At 34.3% G+C, this 22,075-nt stretch overlaps 1 protein-coding gene across 8 annotated transcripts in view; it reads left to right on the top strand.

Moving 5' to 3' along the window:
- The window catches only part of LOC128895376 (E3 ubiquitin-protein ligase MIB1), a 417,384-nt gene that overhangs the window by 119,969 nt on the left and 275,340 nt on the right, over positions 1 to 22,075 (top strand). For all 8 annotated transcript variants that reach the window (XM_054157912.1, XM_054157908.1, XM_054157910.1 and 5 more), the window contains exon 9: positions 2,729 to 2,880. In XM_054157912.1, coding sequence (XP_054013887.1) covers positions 2,729 to 2,880 — 152 coding nt within the window. The remainder of the gene's footprint in view (positions 1 to 2,728; positions 2,881 to 22,075) is intronic.

The raw sequence follows: 22,075 nt of genomic DNA on the forward strand, positions 1-22,075 counted from the left end.
TTAATTCATTTCAGAAAAAGCTGTTTTTGTAAAAAAGCTATGTTTTGTAATACAGGATACTTTGATGGATATATTCGCCAGTGTACTGCAGTAAATACAATACTGTAGTAAATAATTAATTTATTAACTCAGTATGTGCTAAAGAAGTTACTGCATAAAACATGTACACAGGTAGTCTGGAATCAATATTGTATATTAAAAGTCTAAATTTGGTATTAATAAACTAATACTTTCATCAAAACGTCAACAATATGCATGTGTATAGTACCATTCAAAATTAGAGTTTTATCATTGTTTTTTAGATATTGCATTAAGGATTATGCATTAATTATGCATTAATTAAGCAAGATTTAAGTAAGAACAGGTTGGTCATCACACCATTCTAAATCATTTTTTGAACATGAAAGTTTTGAACATCCTGTATAAATCTATCTACACCAGTGGACTCAGTAAGAAGATATATTTTGACATAACATATATTTTAACATATATATATGAAAACATACATTTTCCACCCACACATTGACCCAATAACCAACAAATTGCAAGAGAACGTACCACACAGCAGACTATCGTTATCCCTTTAGTGGAAGATCTATTAGTATCCCTTATTTGCATCCCTCTTATGATTCCAATAAAAATTAGTTGAGCAGTTAAGAGAAGAAGTCTTTCTCGCGAACAATAGTCCGTTATTACTATTCACACTTTACTTCGCATATAATTGTTTTGAAATTTAACCAACATCCATCCGAGGTTCACTTTTATAAAAAAAACGCACAGCTTATAAAAATCTTATTTTTTGTTTTCCTACCCTTTACCTTAGTATTCATGTTCTGTGCTACCTGTTATAGATCGACCATCGAGGATCAATTCCAGATTGCAACCGATCCACACTTTGTAAGAGTGAATTAGGTTGTCGGATGGAATTGATCCCGAGGAGCGAAGTGACTTGTTCCCGCGTATATGCGACCGTTTCCCCGGGACCATGTCCTTTACGCTCGTTAATTCTATAGCGACCCGTCGATTGCAGTTCATGGAAGCAGAAACGAAGCTAGTCGAAGCTAACGGCGGGGCTGCAACGTACACTGGGGTCTCCCAGGTTGATAAGGCCGGCGAGAATAATGGCCAGGATCGCACGATCAGGTAAATAAGACAGGGTCCCGTGACTGTCGTGCAACCTTTGCCTCCCGGACTATTCCCATTCGCCTCTACGGTATTTCCTGCCATCTTGTCCTCTTTCCACCCTCCGAATCTACTTTCCTCCCTTTCTCTTTCTCTTTCTCTCCTCCTAATCTCTATTTCCGTCTCTATTCTCTACCACGTTCAAACCACCGTTTCTCTCGTTTCCTCCACCTGTTTCACCTTTTCTCATCGCGATTTTCCTTCCGCATCCCTCTCCGTTCCTCTCCTCTATTCCTCTTTCACCCTCACCTAGTGGGGTGACACATGGCCAGCATTTATAGCGCGAGATAGCGCCGGCGGTTCTCGACAGCGCCGGCAGATTTATCCTCCACGGTTATTGGAGTTATACAAAGGATTTTTCCAACTGATCCCATAAAGTATCTGTGCCTGATGCCCTATTATTTACGCAGCCGGCTGATGCCACGAGGTACCCTGGCAACCGGCAGAATTTTTCTTGCACGGTCTCGCGGATCAAAAGCGCGCGATCAGCTCGCGTTCAGTAGCTGGCTGACACGGACAGCCGGATGTTGTGTTTATTTTAGCGGTTGGGCAAGATTTAATCGCTCGATGAATTGCTTCATTGCCGTTGTACCCATTCAACTGTTTTTTGGAACGACATGGACACGGCTCGCGCTTTTCAAAGAACCGGATTGGATGGCCGAACGAATTATTATGCAATTTTGGAAGATGCATTTTTTTGTGTGTCGGACCGATTCAACTTTCCGTTTGGGTCATGGCGTAAAAATGTTGGGAGAAATTTAAAAAAAGTTTTTGGATTTGTATGAAACTGTAGGTTTACGTATGAGTTGTTTAAGTTGAAAATTATGAATCGCAGAATTGCAAAATACAGAATGATGGATTCGTTATGAAAAAAAGTTATTAGATTTGCATGAAATTTAAGGGTGGGTGTAGAAAGTATTCGTACACCGATCAATTTCCAAAAAAAAAAACTACGTGAAATTGTAGTTTATAAACTTCTTTTTTATAAACAATGATATTCTACATATTGTTGGAAATCTCTGGAATAGAGCCAGTACAAACAAACTTAATTATTTATATAAGTTGCGAAATTAACAAGAAAAAAACAATAAATCAATAGAGATATAGAAGCAATAAGTATTCTTTCAATTGTTAAGTTTTTAAAAGTTTGTAAAAAAACGAAATTTACATTAATTTATAAATAATTAATATTTCGTGGGATTTCCTTTTGATTTTATAATTCCTGCAACTCTTCCAGGCATTAAATTAACTATCATAAATGTCGATATTATTCGGGGCGGGATCTTCTTCCATTCCTCTATCAGAGCATTTTTTAAGACTTTTGTACTGGGAATTAACGTTTCCTAATTCGTACGAAGCAATAAACTGATATGTTTATATACATATATATGTGCATACATATACCATGGCTGGTCCGTGCCATATGGCCCTCTTTGAGAATTTTTTGCCTATAGAATCGAAACGCAAGTTTCTGTTTTTCCGGAGAGGTTTTTCAATGAAAAAGTGAACGATATACAGTAAGAAAAATCTGTTTCCTTGGTTCCAGGACTCCGAAGGTGACACCCCCCTTCACGATGCGATCTCTAAGAAACGGGATGACATGTTGGCTCTGTTGTTGGATCATGCTGCAGACATCACCCTCACGAACAACAATGGCTTCAACGCTCTGCACCACGCCGCTCTTCGTGGAAACCCAAGGTGAGTACCTTGCGTTTTCGATGTGACGCTTTTGTCCGTGATAGCGTGCGCCATTCTGAATGTCTCTGTCGGTGGGAGTCTTTAACCGTTCCGAGGTGAGAGCTACCAAGAAACGGCCGATAAAGGGCTTTACCTTAAGCCAGCTGACAATTAAGAATAGCCCGCCTTCCATATTGCTAATGGATCAAGACGTTCGTTCTTTTGACGACGCCTTGACGACCCAGCGTCATTGTTGCTCCAGAGGATCGCGGTGTCATTAAAAAGCCTGATGAAGGATGTTAGTTCCATACAATGGCAGATCTAAACTTTTCGGTGCTTGATGTTAATTACCTCGGAAGAGCTTTTACCTTTTTGAAAATGATTTAGAAAAGGCAAATAGTATTGGGAAAATACGTTTAGCTTTCAGGGTAATTCTTCTTTATACGACAAATTTAATAATATTGATATGAAAAATTAGATAATATAACTGGAATCTATTTTAAAAATACAGTTAGTCCCATAAGTATTCGTATTCTATGTCTAACTTGAATAATAGGTTTGATATTTGAGAATAAATTATTCATTATAAATATATAAATATGTAAAGTTTATTCATGTATATATTTATAATGATACATTTATTGTGACCAAAGAGATGCATTCGGTTTTGCTTTAGGTAATCACGTCGAAATTATGCATAATTAACACGTTGATTACACTAAACTCAAACTCATGAAATCTTCTACGAGGCGAACATTTTGTTTTGAGACAATTGGAAACTGTACAATCTAACAGTTTTGTAATCTCATCAAAATTCACGAATTTTATACAGATGTATTTTCTTTAACTTGTGACACACAGGTTTAATTTGTTTAATTCCTTAATAAAAATTAAATTAAACACCGAGTGAAATCATATACAGTGTGCTATTTTCTAAATCAATTTCCTAATACAGAAATAATAATATATAAGTTTCATAGCAAATGAAACTTAGATAACATTAAATCGTAATAATCTTGACAATATAAAATTTGGATAAAATACAAATGAATTAATCTTCATAAAATAAATTGTATATTATAAATACTATTCCTTACATTGATTAAATACAGCCTCACTAAAAAAAAACAAATGTAAATCTATTTTTCCTTAAATAAAACACAAGAGTTTTCTAGTGAGTGATTTTAAGTGTGTTTAAATTTTAGTTAATCCAAATCAGTCAGTGATTTAATAATATTAACTACAGTTCTGTATTTTCGCGTATGTACTCTGTTAAAACATAGCTCTGTTAAAACATAGCATGAAACTCATGCTCCACTGAATTATTTTGATTGTTACTTCTAAACTTATTAAGATGTATCTTCATTACGTTATCCCGCTTGTAGACACTATATTGTAGTCCAATTAATCTTTACGATATCGCTGCATCGTAATGTCAGCGGTACATTGCGATAAAGCATGGTATAGCGTCCTTTTGCGACTGTGTACCGCAACAGTTTGCTGTTGGAGCAAACAAGCAGGCAGCTGGAGTTGGTACTCTGCGGAAGGAAGAGTCGGAAGCCACGCAGAGTTGGGTGTTTCTTGAAAAGTTGCTCAGTATAGATCACCAAATCTTGTCTAATTATTTATGTTCTGAGAATTTGAACTTACCCAGCAAGCTCGCCATACTAATATCGGTATAAAGCATTTAAAATAAATTGCTAGTGACGCAATGAGTCTCTGTAAACTGCTTAATTCAACAGTGGAGAATCTGGAATTTTTTAAGGTGTCGCATTTTTGCATATTTTGAGAGTTATGCAATTTCTTCGATTATGAATTGAACATCTCAAATGGTGTTTATTTTAAGTAATTAAAATCAATCATTCGTTAATTTGAAAGTGCCATGTTAAAATAATTCAGGAGTAATGTAGACTTCTTAATTTTTAAAGGAATGAAACCTTTTATTTGAGTCGATATGTTATCTTGAACTGAATATTTTTTAGATGAATTCGTATTGTATTTACTAAAAATAATAATTACCATAACAGGTTATGATGATGTAATATTAATATATTATTTTCTTCATGGTTTACTCGTGGTTCTATCTGAGTTTCTTATCAGAAAAGTTTTCAGTTTTTTTTTTTTGTGTGTTTTACTTCTGGTCGTTATATAAAATATATGACATATGTAATATTTTATATATTTTTCATATTTTGCTTTCATTTAATCATTATGTTATACAACCAACTTTAAGTCTTCTTCAAGCCAAGACCTTTCAAATGATGCCTATCTTGTGAACTCTAGAGTTGTCATAAAATTGTCTTGATTCTCTCAACGTCGCATTATGCGATTACAAACATACCTGATTTAAAATCAGGGGTAGTATTGACAAGTATTAGGTGATAGTTAAGAAGATGTACTTGTTTGAGATCACTTATACCGCTATTTTATTAGAAAAAATAATGTTTAGTAACATTGTTCAAATTATACACGAAATAATCTTATTTAATAAGTTCATGCAACTAATTCATGTAACTACATACATGTAATCGATGTAATACTTTTTATCCAGTAATATTATTTTATATTCCTATATATGGATACATGGATATTTGTATATCTGCATATCAGAGAGTATTGTGAATTGTCAAGAAAGTTCGTCTTTGAATGGTTCCACAGAACCCAATGAGTACAATTGAAAAATTCCAAGTTGTTAATATCCATATTGCAGGATTTACACAAGTTTAAATTAAGCTATACCATTGTATTAGGTTGTCCCAAAAGTTTCTTTCGTAATTTGCGCTCAATTATTTTGTGTGGCAGTGTTTATATAAATAGACAATCTAATTTCTTAGATGTTGATGTTATAACAGTAATGAAGCAAAATGTGTCATACACAATTCAATACTGTAACATTAGACATAAAATATTGTGTATGTATTACTTATTAATAAAACGAAAGAAACTTTTGGGACAACCTAATATGTAGTCCACGATAATGATACAGTTAGCAAAGTGTTGAATCTACTACTATTGAATTAAATAAATTCGTCGGGGTAACTATTGTAGTAGCTGTAAATTACGATGGCTCAGGAAATCCTTAAAGAGGATTTTGAAACGACGCCGACGTATCCAATCTTTGGACCGTCTTCCATCGATGGCTTTGTTCCCTTGTTCGACAAATCATGAAAGAAGGTCGAACCACAGGTGTTCCCGAACGAGTCGTTCTTCGACAAAGTCTAATCGAGTCGGTCATTCTCGAGAGGTACTGAGTTAATTTTACCTCGATTTTCACCCCACCGCCTTCCTGTTCAATTTCGTCTCCTAGAATCTCGAGAATCTTCGAGATCTGCTCGCTTCTGGTTATTACTTCGAGACTGGAATGATAGGTACCATTGCGAACAGAATGGTGTCTGGCGAGAATCACATCTATTAAATACTATTCGCCTTTAAAGTCGAAATCTATTCTTATTTATTTCCTTTTTTCCTTCGTAATAGCACCTTTTCTTTGGAAACACATTCGAAGCTCATGATTTTAACACTTTTCTACATATTAATAAAATGACATTTTTAAATAATACTCATCGTGCCCCTCGAACCATTCAAGTTTCTTAAAATGGTGTATTACCCCAAGGTTATCAAAATATATAGTAATTTTTCAATAATTATAGTTGTATGATGTTAAATAAAATTATTTTGTAACTTTATCAATGTTAGTAGAAACCATTTTTCTATTAAAATAAAGTATTGAGTGTAAAATTCTGTGCATCTTTTGTATTCAGTCATTTATAAGTATAGTTTATGTAGAAATATTTAATCGGCATTTTGTAGTTATATTTTTAATTACCAACCTTACAATAAATCTATATCTATTACAATAAGTCCTAACCTGATGAACCTACGTATGTACATACGAGTATAAGAATATTACCAGCCATACATTTTGTTTATTATTATTATTATTATTATTATTATTATTATTATTATTGTAATTACAGTAAGTATAGAAGAATAACAATAAGCAAAATTTGATGGCTACTAAAGTTCATACAGATGCATTACAATAGCCATCAGATTGAGACTTATCTTATGTATATAGCTTTATTGTAATAGAGCTTAAGTTGAGGACTTAGAAGATTGGTAGCAGAATGACAAGTAAGTATAGCTGTGTAAATTAAGTTATAAATTATTGAATACAAAGGCACAGAGTTAATTTCTAAATTTTTTTTAAATTCTGAAAGTTATAATAATCGTTAATAACGGTAACTTTGATATGAAAGCAAACGTACGCATGTGTGTTAATATTCCTGAACAGGTTGAACTTGAAACTGTGGAGGTTATTTATTATGCCTGCGTAATTTCTCATTCTTATCTAAAATTAACACCCATACGAGTCATTAATTGCAAATAAACATAATAATGATAGGAATAATTCTGTTTCCGTTAACCAAGGAAAAATCACTTTATTTAACCAGATATTACCGTATTTTATTGTCATTGCAAGTCCTATTGTCAACACGAACATTTCAAGCTCGTCTGTTTACGTATTTAACATCAATTAGAGTATTTTGGCTATTATTCAAGGGTGTCATGTTACCGAAATTACTTGATAAATCATGTATTCAGGTGGTATAATTCTGAAAGGATTTTATTTAACAACAATACTCTACGTAGAACAATATTCTAATTTACATAAAAATTCAGAATAGTGAGTAAAAGATACACAACTTTTCACACGTAATTCCATAAATGAAAATTATAATTTAAATTATAGAATCGAATTATATTTTATGTTAAATGAATCGAAACTGACCTCTACGCTCGAATAAATGTCGCCAATAAATAAATAAACAATAATGTCATTTATTATTAATGTATTAGTATTACTGGTCTAGTAATTTACACTGTTTGTCGTTTATTATTCTATTCAAATTTTGGCCATATCGGGTAGTGTCAACATTCAAAACAGATAAACTTATCCTAAGAATTGTTTTAATTTTATTTTATATTACAAACTATGACGAGCTTTTTTTTTACATCTTTTTTAGCGAATATCAAAAGAACTTGTTCAGTAACAAGAGTGACAGGCAAAATTTATTGATCAACGCTTTTGTGTAAATAAAGTTATTCTATTGTTGGTGAGTACCAAAAACGTGACTGTTTCGCTTGCTTTCTCGCGAGTCTTCCTCTTTTCTGCCACGTTTCACGGGCGTTTCCGGGTCTGGAAAACGCAGGTACCGGATGCGGATAGTAGTTGTGCAATCACAATTACGAGGTACCTACTTTCGACCTCTCGGTGTCAGCGATTCGCTCGTTTCCACGCTCTGTTACGATATTGTTCGTCGAAATAACGGACGAATTTCTGACTCCGAATGGAAAAAGCGATGGTTCAATGGCGTAAAAATTCATGTCCACGGAAAGAAGAAATCACCGTGGCTATCAAAACTATCTTTTATAATAGAAGCATAATACGAGCATATCGTTACTGAATAATAAAGATTTATTTCTCCATTTTCATTCATTCTATTTAACGACTTTTTCACCATATTAAAATAACAAATTTGAATTTATGTGGAACACATTATTTTAGTTTTATTATAACGTCAGCAAATTCGCGAATTCATTTTTATTCTAATATTTTCATTATTCATTTTAATTATAACATGTCAGCCGTATTTTCTCGATCCTATTTAGTAAAATATAGTAATGATATGTTGTTCATTGTAATTAGATAAATCAAAAAATATAAATGGTAGTAGTCATCCATAGAATATTTATTTCCATTTATTTTTTAACTTGTATAATTATGATTTACTGCACATAATATACTTTGTTATCGGATTATTTGGTATTGAATAGAAATTTATCCAATTTACAAATTTCTTTTGTTTCATATTCCAGTTAAAAATGTTACTTTTTCTTCAAACATGTATTAAAATTGCCCTTTAAATTTCTTTAAACGCAAAGCATGAATTGTTATCTTCTTTTAATACATTTTTTACACAAATATATGATTGGCATAATACTTTATTAAATTACTATGGGTCACCTGACAGGTAAAAAGATGACGCTAAATATGGTTTACGGTTGTTTACTAATTTGTCGTAGTATCGCGCTCAAATAGAAGCTTTTCCGAACTGTTCTGCCGAAAAGGTATTTTTCAGCTTACGCCACTGCGAACTGTGTTGTTCATTGAGCACTATTTGCTTCCTTTTCAAGTTTCCAACTCGCGAAAAACGAAAACAATGAACGAGCTTGAACAGGTTGAGTTTGACAGTTCATGCGTATCTAACGGGTCGTGAATTCCAACGTATTATGTCGATTTTATGTGCCGTGTCGATTCAATTCAACCCATTATGGCATAGTCATTCGTATGCTTCGCGTAAAGTATTCGATTTTTGTCAGAAAAATGAAATGTGAACAAGGCGACGTTAAAATGTCTCTGCGGAATATTAGGAATTTTCGAATTTCGTGTTATAAATTGTGATCAAAGATATGGGGTCTCTAAAGTTAATAAATGTTTTTGTATTTGAATTCTGTAGAAAGTTTTTAATATTTCAAATTCATAGAATTTTGTGCACTTTTGAGTGAAATTATCGATAGTGTTGTTCGTTTAGTTTGATTAATACTAGAATTTATAGCGTTGCTTGATATATATAAGAAAGTCGATATATGCATTTGGAATATTAACGTCTGTTTATGTTGCGATTTAGGCGTACTTGGATTTATCGATCCTTTAACCGCGCGATGATTTTTGCTGGAAATTCTAAGAAGCGTAGACGTGTGAATTTGAAAAAAATATTAGCTTATAGGGTATGATAAGACGGAACTTTTTCATCTATATAGTTTATTCATAGGACGTTTAGTTTCAAAAATAAAAATTAAAAACTTAAAAGATCTTTTGCCTGAGATCTTGTAGTCGCCTGATCCTGTTCCTGTTATCTTAAAGAAAAAAAACAGCAGTCGAACAATTGAATTTAAAAAAAAAAAAGATCACCGTATAGAGAATGACAAAACGAAACTTTTTTATCTGTACAGTTTATTCATACGACGTTTAATTTCAGAGATAACAATTGAAAACTTAGAAGACCTTCTTTCTGAAATTCATTTTTGCAACGAATTTCTAACTTTTTAATTTTTATTTTCGAAACCATTATCCTATGAATAAGCTGATATTTTTTTAAAAATTGATTTAACGAATATTTCGTAGTTAAAAGTTTAATGGATACCAATAAAACATAGAATATATGTAAGTTCATATTAGGTTGTCCCAAAAGTTTCTTTCGTGAGTTGAATTTAATTATTTTCTGTGGCAGTATAAATAGACAATCTAATTTCTTAGACATTGATGCTGTAACAGTAATGGAGCAAAATGAGTCGTACACAATTCAATACTGTAACATAAAACATAAAATATTGTGTATGAATTAATTATTAATAAAACAAAAGAAACTTTTGGGACAATCTAATATTTCTTAAAGTACATGAAATTAAACTTTTAATGAAAAAGTACCGAAAACATTAAAAGAAAAATAAACGAGTACTTATTGTTAGATTTTAAAAGTAGTTAAGAATATTTATCCTATTTAGTCAATAAATTATATTTACACTTGAAAATACTGCAATCATGTATCAACTACACGACTTCATGAACTTTGCGAGAACTTTAACAAAATTGGTGACAGATTTTAGTACACTTGGACATACTATCACTTCGTGCTGTCATGTGCATATTCTATACCATCATTACTATGCATTTTAATGTTTAATAATTCTTTTATACTTTTTTCAATTTCATATTTTTAATTATACTACATTATCCAATTTCTCATGCATCTAATTTTATTCGGCACCCTCGATCATCCCAAATCCTACATAAATATTAACAAAAATATACCCAACACGCTCTTACGAGACAGACTGTAATTGCGAAATTCCCTGAAGGATCCCAGGTTAATCACTTTTCTTGCGATTGGCGTGCAATACGTTCGAATCTGATCGTTTACGAGCACGCAGAAAGAAGCGGCACCCGTTGGAGCTGAATCCGCTGGAATTGGTGGTTAGGTAGAGTCCCGGTTTTCGAGGGGGTGGCTTTCGCTATGGAAAGTCGAGGGAAAGGGCGCCGCCGGAACCGGGTTTTCGCATCCGTGTCTATGGCCTCCGGATATTACCTACCTTCGTTGCTTTTAAACCGAAGGGTGCTGATTACCGCGAGAAGATGTATGTGCTGCATCACCGACCGGAGCATGTATTTCAAAGGGAACCTATTACCCTGGTTTTCTGTCCCGCGCCCAACCAACCCCCGTTCTCTACCTACACTCGACAGCTTCCATAGAGCGGCAGGTATATCTGCTCGGGAATCGACCGCGACATTACGCAGGGACGCGTCACCTGACGCGAAACGAACCTGAAATTAGATTAAGGACGATTTAGGATACCCGCGGCGGATCATCATAATGCTCCACGCTCGGAAGGGCAAATTCATGCGAGGTAGAGTGGCGAACGATCAAGATTTCGGCGAGAGCTGCTCTGGCGGATTTAGGCGCAGGATTGGGGGAGGGGGAGGGGTGGGACTCTACACGCCAAATGGATGGAGTGTGTCTTGAAACTAATTCACAGCAGGGTAGTTTGGGGGAAGTAAGTGCTCAAAGCTAATGAAGTTTTCTTTGACTGGAGCTATGTGAGTTGAGAAGCAAGCAAACATCCTGTTTGGATCCCGGTCGCAACAGGCAAAGTTGAATATCGTTCAGTTGGTTTCGCGACTTCAGCGGAAACCTATATATGTAGGATTCGGTAGGAATTCCTTGACAATCATCCCAGAATCCCGGAAGAGAGCTGTTGTTGATGCGAGGCGGATTAATTTGTACGAATGGGAAATGTACACCACCGTTCAAAACTATTTGGACGCTTGCGTCTGGTCTACAAAACATAGTCTAACTTCGGACGAAAGGCATTTAGCACCCTTACAGTGGGTGTAGAATGTATTCGTACACCGCATCAATTTCCCAAAAAACTTTTGTGTGAAATTGTAGTTTAAGAAAACTAAGAAATTTCTTCTTTTATAATCAATGATATTTTACATATTCTCGGAAGTCTCTAAGATAGATATAGCTCAAACAACATTTACTAGTTAATATAATTTGTGAAATTAACAAACAAATGCGAAAAGTGATAAGTATTTGTACGATTCTTATGACGAACCATTTATGGTAGTTTGATACGTAAACACATATTGAAGTAAATATAACTCCCTGAACTCGTTCTGCATAGAGATGAAACAAAGTGGAACTTGAGATTCTTTTAAGCATTGCGACGTTCCATTAGGTTTTGTATTTCTAAGTAGGAATTTTATTTCTGTGTACTCATTATATAATTTGTACATAAAAATTAGTTTATTGCTTCGTACGAATTAGAAAACATCAAATTTCCAGTAAAGTACTTTAAAAAAAGTCACTAATAGAAGAATGGAAGAAGACCCCTCTTCTTATTAACTGCTAAATAATAATTTAGTTAATTTAATGCTTAGAAGAGTTGCAATAATTGTAAAATCAAAAGGAAATCCCACGAAAGAAGTATTATATACTTATAAATTAATGTAAATTCCCTTTTTTTTTTAAATAAAATTTCAAAAATTAAACAGTCATGCGAATACTTTTTTTTGTTAATTTCGCAACTTATATAAATAGCTATTTTTTTTGTACTCTATCTATTCTAGAGATTTCCGAGAATATGTAGAATGTCATTGTTTATGAAAAATAGGTTAATAGATAACAAGTTTACACAGTTTTTTTTGGAAATTAATCGGTGTACGAATACTTTCTACACCCACTGTATATCAATATTAATTATTACTGTTATCTTTACTGAGGTATCATAGTATAATAGAATTAATTTTTATGTACAAATTATATAATGAGTACACAGAAATAAAATTCCTACTTAGAAATACAAAATGTAATGGAACGTCGCAATGCTTAATAGAATCTCAAGTTCCACTTTGTTTCATCTCTATGCAGAACGAGTTCAGGGAGTTATATTTACTTCAATATGTATTAACCCTTTGCAGGTACAATAAAATGAACTCAGATACACATTATCTTACAAAAACGTCGTACCTATTTTGATAATTCATCTATATTTACACCTTTAACAATTTTGTAATCGATATCATAAAATTTTCCTCAAAAGTATTATGTTTATAATTTCTTTAATGATATCTAGATATTGTTTATAAACACGCGGTGTGCGTCGCTCGATGGATTCCAACTTAGTTGTAAATCATTAAATAAACAAAACTGGCAATATGAAACGAACTAAATGTCACGTGCAGATCAACATATTGAACCTCGATGGATTCATTTTTTATAAGACTGTTGTAGTGAAAATATGCAGTCCTTGTCGTATGCATAGCTGTAACTATACGCATAGCGTGTCTGACCATTATCTCATTCTCCTTCAGCCGTACGCGATACACATAGTGTGTCTGACCATTGTCTCATTCTCCTTAAACCTATTGCACGGAGCATAACGCATGGGATTTTGGTCTTTTTTTAATTATTTAACCATGTTCCAGGACTCTGACATTTCTGAAACTTTCACATGTGTCAGCTAAATAACCGATCATCATTCCTGATTTTTTTGGTAGGTCTCCCTCACATGCAAAAAATAAATTATTTAATTTCTACCCTTAATAATTAAAAAAAAAATACTCTGAATATATATATATATATATATATGAGATGCAGTTTATAAGTCGAATATTTTCGTTTTTGCAGAATTTAAATATCTGAAATAGTAACCGAGCAAAAAAATAATAAAGTTAAGGGTGTTTACCCTTATATCACTGAAACTTTGTGGGATGATGTTTTAGGTAAAAAGGCACGGCACATAATAGCAATGAAAATTGGGGTGGGCGCCGATTGCCTATCCTTATCCTGTTACACCCTTTCATAAAATTTGAGATGTTACTCCAAAAAGTGTCAGATTTAGTATGGAATGACCCAATCGCAACAAAAGAATATCTTTATTTAAATTATCCAATTAGTTTCCAACTCCAATTGGTTTATGGGACAAAAGTTTTCCCCCATAAACAACTCTATCGCTAGATGAAGATCTGGACTTTGTAACTTCCCAAGTCGTCTTCAAGCTAATTCCACTTGCCGTTGGCGCAAAATAAAGGCGAAATTCGGTGATATTCCAGCTGCAGCCAGGTCAGGTTTCTTCGCGCTCCCGCATTCGTCTTCCTTCGGAGTCCTCCCTCTTCTTGTTCCCGTTCATGGACGAGTTCCTCGTCCCTCCCCTCTATCCCAAAGTCTCTTCTATGCGATTCTCTTTCTCTACATTCGCGCTTCCTCCCCCCGGCGTGTCTCTTTTCCTTCGTCTGTGAAGGAGCTGGCAGCTTCTCTCAAGTCCTGTGTTGCGCGGAGCTCTGAAGCCGAACGAACGGACGTCCGGAGACGTAATTTCCTGCCCTCCCGGTGCAGCTCCCTTCCGTTTGCTTCTCTTCCTCCACTCCTCGGCGCCTGCCGCTTTGTAGGCTGTATTCTCCGAGGGTTGCTGACGAAACTTCCCTCGTTTTCTATGCTTCTGCCTTCGGTCTCTCTCTCTGTATGTTCTCGAATTAGGGTCGACCGATGCCCGCCATACGTCAAAATGCAATGCACGCTGCGACATCGGGATTAAGCCTTCCTGCCTGTAACTGGCCAGCCTTAATTCTTTCGGCTTGCTCGTGCTCACAAAAAACGCGTCGACCACTTCCGTTACCGTTTCGACGCGTAATTGTCCCATAGGCGTTTTCGTGGTTCAAATTGCGATCAAGCGACGGAACGATGTTTGTAACTGACTCCGAAAAGGAGGAGGTTACTCAATTCGACCTATATATCTTTTTAGAAAAAAGACTTTTTTTAAATTTAGTAAATGGTATAGATACATCGCGACTGTGGTTGGTGTATTTCTTCTTCGAGGACGTACATATAGTACTGGTGCAAACGTCTTAGATCATTTACAGTACATTACGTCCTTTACATCTTTACTGTTAAAGAAAGAGTATAAATTTTGATTTAGATTATATATTTTATTTTATCAATATTGTATTATTGTACAATGTACTGTCCGAAGTTATTATAGATAAAAATAGTATGAATTCAAAGGAGAATTTAATATTTAGTAATCTTTTTACCTTCGTGACAGTATCGATCTTTTTTAAATTACTTTCATATAAGATTTCAATGATTTCACTCGAACTGTTCTGTCAATCGGTTTGCATACTTCAAATGGTTCATTTGCATCTTTGGCTCCTCTTTTCCTTGAACTCTGTCCAAATAGTCACATTCAGGTGGCCAACTCATAACTTCTAATGTTCCATTCTTTTTTAAATCTTTTAAATAATTTTCTAGAGTTCCGTTACATGCATATCTAGTATACTATTATATTTAACATAGATTTATTCAAGTGTAATGCAAGCTCCACATGGTGGTCTAAGACTTTTGCACAGTACTGTATATAAAAAAAGTATGTTCATGAGAAAAAATGTTTGACAAGAAAACAAGATGTTTCGTTTTAATGAGTTGGTTGGTTTTTGCTTTGCAAATCTCGGTTTAATCCTCAACAAATTTTTTAGATAAAAATGTATTTTTTCTTGTTATTCGAATAGCTCCAAGTAACCTTGATAATTATATATATATTATAATATACTTATATTTTGCTGCTATATATATTTATTATCCCTAATTTTCAAAGATACATATACTATATGTATAGTTGCATATGCTCTTCGCAGTCAAAGGGTTAATTTCGTTAAATGAACTTTTGCTCTAAGAACAATGAATGCGTCGGTCGCGCAATACTTACGTGAAGTTGTGTAGTGTAATTTGTACGTGAGTGTGTCACGGAAATGGCGCACACTATATATGTGATAAGGTTATTAACATAAATAACGTTGCGCGTGTCTTGGGAACTTTGTTCAGATGATAACAGCTGGAGGGCGGGTTCGGTTGTTCTTGGTAAGTATAAGAACGAAAATGACTGCCGTTAGTTTAAAAAGGCGCCGCATTTAATAACAGTGTCAGGTTTAATGAATTAATCATTTCACGAGCACGTTGCACTTAAATTCTTCTTCGAGTAATATCTCAGGCGAGGGGTAAAGATTTTCAACGGTATAATCCTTCAACGGCAAAAATGAGAAGCTATCAGCATTTTTATTAACCACTTAACTGCCACGTCCAAGCAAACTCGGGCATTATAGACGCCAGATAAACAAGTGATGGAAATAATAAAAAGTAAAATAACAAAAGAGACGTAATATTTGGAGAACAAATTTTTAAATACATTTTTGGAACTGTCGTGATGTATTTAATGTTAAGAATAACATTGTCTTTTATGTATTACGTAAAAGTTTGGTTTTATTATCATTTTCTTTATTCTGTAGAGTAGTTAATCACTTTTATTGTACTATCAACTACCATCACTTTTAGTGATGCGCACGAGATGAGACGAGACGAGATTTTTACGATTTTGATCTTGATCTCGAAAAATCTCGAAACATACATATCGATCTCGAATTTCCGACAATTTCAAATATTAACTATAGTAACAGAAACAGTTACTATACTAAATTAAAATATATTAGGTTTACTTCCAACTTTCTAAATTTAATTCAATTTGATTCAATTTAGTGATAATTGCACGCCACTGGTCTAAATCATAGAACAAAGGGCTGAACGAAACGTTTGACAAAATCATAATTAACGTTAGAATCATGTTTCACGTTCTCAGCCGTGTAAACAGCGGAAGATGCGGTAAACAGAAATTTACAAACAGTATCTGGCGTGGTAATGTTCGCGCTGGACAATGTGTGGATTGCAATGTTTTGGCATTATCAGAGAAGCGTGCACGATAGATCGAGGTTAATATCACTTTATGGTTGCAGAAATACGGAACGATCAGATGCCTGGCCGATGCGTAGCTATTACGCGTAAAGGCCACTAAAATTACCCAGTTATGCCTTCTCTTTGTTACTCTGGACTCCCAATAGCTCGTTATGCAACCCTGATGGTGCAATTACAACATTATGTCTACATACGGAGAGATAAACAGGAATCGCATTGTAAATTCCACATCTCGCAGTGTTCTAACTCCGCTGTTGAGTACACCCTTGGACAGAAAGGTAGCACATGTGTGCTATCATTAAGTTCTCATGCCGGATACAGAGTCAAAATCCTCTAAATTTAACGAATGGTAGGTGCATAAATAGTACCTGATACTAATATAATAGTCTTAAAGAAAATAAAACTTCTGTTGCTGGTTTTTTAAATTATTAATTAAATATGACATAGATACTTATTGAATTGAAGTATATGTAATAGCTTTAAACGCGTTTTTCTCGAAACATAATTTTTTCATCTGTATCATTTTAGATAGAGCTTTGACAAGCTCAACTTCTGAAATAATTCTTGATCATATAATAATATGATAATAATCCATATTATAAAGGTTATTTATTAGCTAGATTATTTATGATAATTATGGGAAATATTGCGTTCACAAACTTCATGTAAAATAATTATTTTCGTGTGTTCATTTTGCACTCCTCTAATTTAACCACGGTACCACTAAAATAATGTTAGGCAACTAGAATTCAGTTTATCCTGAAAATGGTACCTCGTTACAATGTCATAACAACGTTGCAATAATAACTGCGTGGGACTGCTTCATTTTGAAGATGTACGTCCACAGTAAAACAATTTAATGTATTAATTAGAATTAATATATTTCTGGAGAAGTAGAGGTATGCAATTATAGGCGAAATAATGATCGAAAACTTGATTTATATTATTTCCGTACATATACTTTTAACGAATGTTGAAAACACTAATGACAATTTCAATTAGAGCAGGGAGATCTTGAAATACTTTTTTATAGAAGAATTTCATTATTAAATTAATACTCGTCCGAATGTATTTAAAAATTGTTTTAAATTAATCAGTTATAGTTCACATATATGTACAATTTGATTTGATTATTACGATTAATGATTTGATTAATCAAGTAAACAATTCGTGTTGGTCATACAAATTCTTTGGTTTCGGTAATACTTTTTGACGTTAAATAATCATTTACAGAACTTTTTACGTAAATTATCTTTGAAATTATTTAGCTACGTTGATACATACAGGTTGAGTAATTTGAAACAGGTCACCTGAATAATTCGCTTACTTTCAGCAATATGTAAGGATATTTATTTAAAGATTTGGCGAAAACTGTCAAAATTCCAAGACAACACACAATATATCAGACAAAATCAAATCGCAATACAGATTGAATGACTAATCAATACATTACTAACACAAATTGATAAACATAACTGACAATTATAAAACATACAAACATACCTAGTGGTTTAAATATAAACATTCATCCAACATTCGCATTACAATACATTACAGATATGAAAAAAAGCGTCGAACAAGAGTTGTTTGATTTCGAGGAGCATGTAACGTTGTGCCAATAACTTATTTATCTGTGAATGCATAGAGGAAAGATGAAGGTACTTTTCTAATTTTCTTATTTGCGTACTTACTGCTGCAGCAAGTGTTTAAAGTTTCTTCAATAGCACTACCTCAAGCATCACGTTTTCGGAGTTGTCACGTTTGAGATATATGTGTTCGTGTTTCAGTTAGTTATGACCGTTGCTTTTGTGCAAATACGAATGTATTTGATGTTCCTTAAGGACTGAGCGTTGAAATGAAATTGTTCGTTCCACCGCGAAAGGACATCAATTTATGTGCACCTAAATTCGATTAACCCTTCGCTTTAGAGCACTTTGTGAAACGCTTTAAGGGAGGATAGCGCTCTCGGAGCCACGACAGCGTGGAAGACGTTGGCCGACGTGTGCGGCTTCTCGCAGAATATACGACTCGAGAGAAGTCCTGTTACGAAAACTAATTCGAAGTTACACTGAACGTGAAATCACGCGGTCTACCGTGCACCTGTACCTCGCATACATCGTTGCTTCTAACGCGACCAAGTACAGCGCGGTCTCTATCGGTGGAAATTGTGCATTATCGGGACCGCCTCGCAACGAACGAGGATTTCATCATGGGATGAAGTTTACTCTTTGATGGCTCTGTATTGTGAGAATTCAACAGAAGGATGAGCTACTCGTCGTGTCGATGTCCTAGATTCTATCAGTGGGGCATTATCTTCCTATTTACGTCGCATCAGCATCAAATGTAATGTAATTACGGGATGGTTCTAAAATAGTTACTCTTACAGTCTGTTCATTAAGGTAAAACCACTCTAGGGGCAGAAAAAAAGACCTTTTGACAATTTATTTTGGGAGTGTGACAAGTGGAATAGAATTTCTTTTCAAAGGGTTTATTTAACACATATTGAAGAACGAAAAACAATTTTTTTATTGTCATTTTCATACAAAATGGCGGCGACAGAGCCCGTCGTCGAAAACAGCTTTTTTGAAAACACCGCCACGAGAGGACGGATTTCTCGGCATCTATGAGTCATGGAACAAAAACTAAAGAAAATTTATAATCTATGTACAATTGGCTTTGGAAGTACGTAGGGTTTTTCTTCTCAATTAATTTTTGTGGAAGTAGCGCACTTTTTAAGCAATGAATCGACTTTTTGCCCTAAAAATGAGCATTATAAAATAACAGTTTATAAATAAGTTTATAAAAAAAAAAGGTTACATTCGATCAAAAACCGACTACGTACTTCCAAAGAGAATACTGTTATGAAGCTACTGTAAACATTTCAAATCGATCCATGCAATGATCACTGAGAAATCCGTCCTCCTAGTTTGAAAAAAGTGGTTGTATATTATATTTATCTTATAGAATAAAAGATTATTTATTAAATTACAATGTATCATAACATATAAAGAATGTCTATTTTCATCAATTGTCGAATTATTGTATCGAAAAAGACACATATCGAGCCGAAATTGTTACAATTTGCTGCTATAGTGTTGCGACATTTTGAGTACTGCAAACGCATATACGATATTTTATTGATTTAAAATAAAAAACAAAATTGTACTTTTAGGGAAATATCCTACTTTTGGAACTCGGTTCTGTGTCCTTTGCACGACGATAATATTCAGAAGAACATTATATATATGTAAATACACTTCTTTTTGTACAATTTATTATAAAAATATGCCTGACTATACTCACTGAATTATTGTATAATTAATTACAATATTTCATAACATTATACATATAGATAAACATAAATTAAAAATTCCTTACTTAGAGTAATTCCTAATATTTAAAAAAATAATGTACTTCTCCACAATATAGTTTCCCTTAAACGTACACAAAACTAATACCGAAACGTGGGATATTTTCAAGATGAAATGAAACTCTGCGTTTGTTTCAAGCCCATATAAGTTTACATTTATTTCCCAAGGAATTCCTGGTTGGTCTACGAGTTGTATAATATTCACGTTGTCCCATAAATCATAAGCATTTCAGAGGAATAAAGTCAGACTTACGAGGAACGGAGATATCCGCGGTATTGCCTGAAAATTGCCGCGCGTTACCAAAGAACAAGCGTAATCTGAACGATAAGAGTAAGTCACGAGTGCGCCGTTGTAATTTCGCAGCGCTGGTCGTTCTCGGGTTAACCGAGGGATTTAATCGTTCCATCTAAATTATAATTAATGCTTCGGGTTTCGCGTCCGTGGCCAAAGCCAGCGGGCGAACACCAACGACGCGTTTGGTTACGTTTTAACCGAGACGTACAACCATAACCCGGAGTTGCGTCAGCTTTTGCAGTCGCTGGTCAAATTATTACATCCACTCGAGAAGAAGCAGACTATTTCGGATTTACGCCGAAAAATATTAGGTTGTCCCAAAAGTTTCTTCCGTGACATTCATTCAGTTAATTTCATTAGCAATGTTTATATAAATAGACAACCTAATCTCTGAGACGTTAATACCAGAGACGTTTGTAACAGTAATGGGGCAAAGTGAACCGTATGCAATTCAATAATGTAACACATTAGACATATAATATCGCGTACGTATTATTAATGAAATGGAAGAAACTTTTGGGACAACTTAATATCTGACAAGGGAACATATTCAACCCAGACACGTCGATTTTGACGAAACTTATGTCAGATATAGTTCTCAGAAAAATATTTGATACGTATTTTTTTTATCGGTAATTGTGCATATTCAAGGGGTGATAACACTTCTCTTGCGTTCGTATCTGTTTATTGATACACGTCACCAGTCATTTAGAATTCTAGGCTAAAAGGAAAACTCTTGACCAGCTTGACAATTTATTTCCAATTCTGGAAGAAGACACGATAGATGTGCATGATAAGACGTGCATGACACGTCGTGCTAGGGCAAGAGGTTAACATGATCTCCGGTATACGACGCACGCCAATATCAGTGTGTTATTTGACCACTGAGGAAGTTGCGACGCTGGTGAAACATAGGAGTATCTTATCCAAAGGACACGGATTACACCCGGAAGCCCTGGTTAGTTTCAACCATGAAGAACCAGGCCGTGAAAGCCTCAAATATCTCGTTTAACAAGCGCAAGGTAAAGACAGTGATTTATTTTGAGAAACCTTTAACCCTTTGAACTCGAGTGTTCAGTCTAGGGGACATCGTAAGTCCAGCAACCTTTGTTAGCGATTACACAAGGTAAACTTACCCGAGCGAAAAATTTTCTAGAGGAAAGGTTCCTGGAAGGATTCCATGCGAGTAGCACGAAACATCGAATCAAAATGTGGTGTATACAGGGTGTTCGGTAACTGGGTAGTACAAGTGAAAAGGGGATGATTCTACATGAAAAAAATAAGTCGAAAATGTAGAATAAAAATATAGAACAAAAAAATGTTAGACGAAACCATTGGTTGGCTTAAAGAAAGTATAAGAAAGTAAGACGTATAAAGATGCTTCGTATGAAATGGTGCAATCTGTGAAGAGAAACTGGAAAGTCTAAGATTGTAGCATAAAAGATAGGAGCTATCGATGCATATCTATGACTATTTCACACATTATTACACATTAAAATAATGTAAAATAGTACAGAATAGTATAAAATTTCACATGGATTTTTTTTGCTCGAATTGATTTTAACATACAAATATGCTGTAGTACTTTAGTATGATATGTTTTTTAATTCTGAAAATTATAATGACCAAAAGCAATAGTAATTTTGATAGAACAGCAACCGTATATACAGGGTGTCTCAGACACGG

This window comes from Hylaeus anthracinus, unplaced genomic scaffold (assembly GCF_026225885.1).
Source record: "Hylaeus anthracinus isolate JK02 unplaced genomic scaffold, UHH_iyHylAnth1.0_haploid 5, whole genome shotgun sequence".
NCBI lineage: Eukaryota > Metazoa > Arthropoda > Insecta > Hymenoptera > Colletidae > Hylaeus > Hylaeus anthracinus.